Consider the following 2211-nt stretch of genomic DNA (forward strand, 5'->3'; position numbering starts at 1 on the left):
ACCAATATATCAGAGTGTGTCAATTCAATTCTGAAGGGGGTAAGGAACCTCCCTGTTTGCTCGCTGGTTAAGGCCACATACGGAAGGCTGGCTGAGCTATTCGTCCGTAAGGGTAGGGAGGCCGAGGCTCAGATGGTCCGGATATCATCAAGGAAATGCGGTCCACCGAACTCCGCCACAATGCCATCACTAGCAAGGAAGTCGGGGAACATCGAGCCAGGACTCACCCATGGAGTACTCTCCTGAAGGGCCTGATCATCACCGGGAACACCTACGAAATAATCTCCAAAAGCTCCACCCCCATCTCCTCAAGCCGAGCAACATAGGGTAGCCATCTGATGTATATACGATTGCCGGACTTGTCGGCAAACAGCTGCGTGCCCAATAACATCATGATATAGGCACGGACAAAGCGCCTAACTGTCTCCTCATCAGCCCCGTCTGGACACTCTCCAAAGGTCTCCTGAAACCAGGTGCAGTTAACTGCGAATTTCTGCACCTGGTTCTCGGGAGGTACAACACCGAGCAACTCATGGAACCACTGCCAAGCTGGTCTCCCACCCTCAATGTAAAGGTGGAAGTCTGTCAGGCAACCACTGACGTAATCTCCGTCCACTGGCAACCCCAGCTGGTATGCGACGTCCTGAAGCGTGATGGTGCACTCTCCGAACGGCATGTGGAAGGTGTGCGTCTCAGGCCGCCACCTCTCGACGAATGCGCTGACTAGGGGCTCGTCTAGTCGGAACCATCTGTCGTTCAGTCTCGCAAGATGGTGCAATCCGGCCATCTGCAAGTACGGAACGTACCTCTCATCAAGACGCATCCCTTGCTGCCGCCTAACGCTGGATATGCAACGACGAGGCTGGCCAGCACATAAACCGCATAATTAGAACAGATGCACAAACCAGTAACATTTACAATATATTTCATAGGGATGCAGTAAATAAATCCTTCAACATAACATATTTGAAACAAGCGACCAACATATTATACACAAAAACCATTATCAAAAACAATTATCAAAAACAACAACTACCCTAAACCTAAACCCATGACTAAAACCACTATCCAAAACCATTCTCAAAAACCGCTTACAAAAAACAATTTCACTAAAACCACTATACAAGACCATTCACTAAAACCACTATCCAAAACCATTCACTAAAACCACTATCCAAAACCATTCACTAAAACCACTATCCAAAACTATTCACAAAAACCGCTTACAAAAAACCATTACAAAATCTCCTAACAAAAACCACTGGCCTAAACCACTTGCTTAAACCGCTAACACTAACATAAACCGCTATAAGAAACCATTAACAAAAACCACTAGCCTACACCACTATCCTAAACCACTAACAGTACCATAAACCATTATCAAAAACCATTAACAAATACCATTATCATAAACCGCTTTCATCAACCACTAATAAAAAACACAATCAACAGCGCAACATCATAAACCACTAACCTCGTCGTTGATCACACCGGCGATATGCACAACTCCATCCAAACGATAAAGCCTGCCTGGATCGTCCCCCATCGACTAAAAATGCCGCTCTGGTCTTACTCGAACCGAATGTTGGTCGTTTTCTCTGGGATTTGGTGGGGTTGGAGAATGAAAAAGTGATTCGAATGAACTTGGTCCGAACTCCTTATATAGCGAACCCCTTGTAATTCGAATCAACTTAATTCGAATTACTATGCAAAACGTATTTCACCTAATTCGAATCAACTAGATTCGAACCTCTCTCATGTGTTCTTCTCCATGTAATTCGAATTAATATCACTCGAATTACACTTTCATAATTCGAAATTATTTGTTTCGAATTACTAGGGTGGATTGCATGCTTAATTCGATCTGAATTGATTCGAATTAGCTTGAAGTTGTTTCTGAGAGTAGTTCGAATTGATTCAATTCGAATTACGTGTTAAATTAATTCGAATCTTATTGATTCGAATTATATTAAAATTGATCCTGGCGGATTCAGGTATAAATGTTTGATTTGGCTGATTTGGGTTATATTGAGCTGTGCTTGGCTCATTTGCGTTTTTTGCCCTATTATATATATATATATATATATATATATATATATATATATATATATATATTAATTGTACATATAAAAATTTAAGTCACATATATTAATTATTTTTTGTTATGATTATTTTTTTATATATATAATTATTTTTTATTCTACAATCGAG

At 41.2% G+C, this 2211-nt stretch overlaps 1 protein-coding gene across 1 annotated transcript; it reads right to left on the reverse strand.

Annotated features, from left to right (window-relative positions):
* Nucleotides 1-271: 271 nt before the first annotated feature.
* Nucleotides 272-1546, reverse strand: LOC130975606 (protein MAIN-LIKE 1-like). Its single transcript, XM_057900375.1, has 2 exons — nt 1475-1546; nt 272-862 (listed from the first exon to the last, which is right to left on the reverse strand). The coding sequence occupies exons 1-2, from the start codon at nt 1544-1546 to the stop codon at nt 272-274; spliced, it is 663 nt and encodes a 220-aa protein (XP_057756358.1).
* Between the last annotated feature and the right edge of the window lie 665 nt (nt 1547-2211).

The sequence above is a fragment of the Arachis stenosperma genome, chromosome 4, assembly GCF_014773155.1.
Source record: "Arachis stenosperma cultivar V10309 chromosome 4, arast.V10309.gnm1.PFL2, whole genome shotgun sequence".
Taxonomy (NCBI): domain Eukaryota; kingdom Viridiplantae; phylum Streptophyta; class Magnoliopsida; order Fabales; family Fabaceae; genus Arachis; species Arachis stenosperma.

Bases quoted from the DNA above. Each gene is read 5' to 3' on its own strand.
- LOC130975606 (XM_057900375.1), bottom strand. From the start codon at position 1,546: ATGGGGGACGATCCAGGCAGGCTTTATCGTTTGGATGGAGTTGTGCAT. The intron at 863-1,474 runs GTTAGTGGTTTA...TGTGCTGGCCAG, and splicing joins CCGGTGTGATCAACGACGAG to CCTCGTCGTTGCATATCCAG.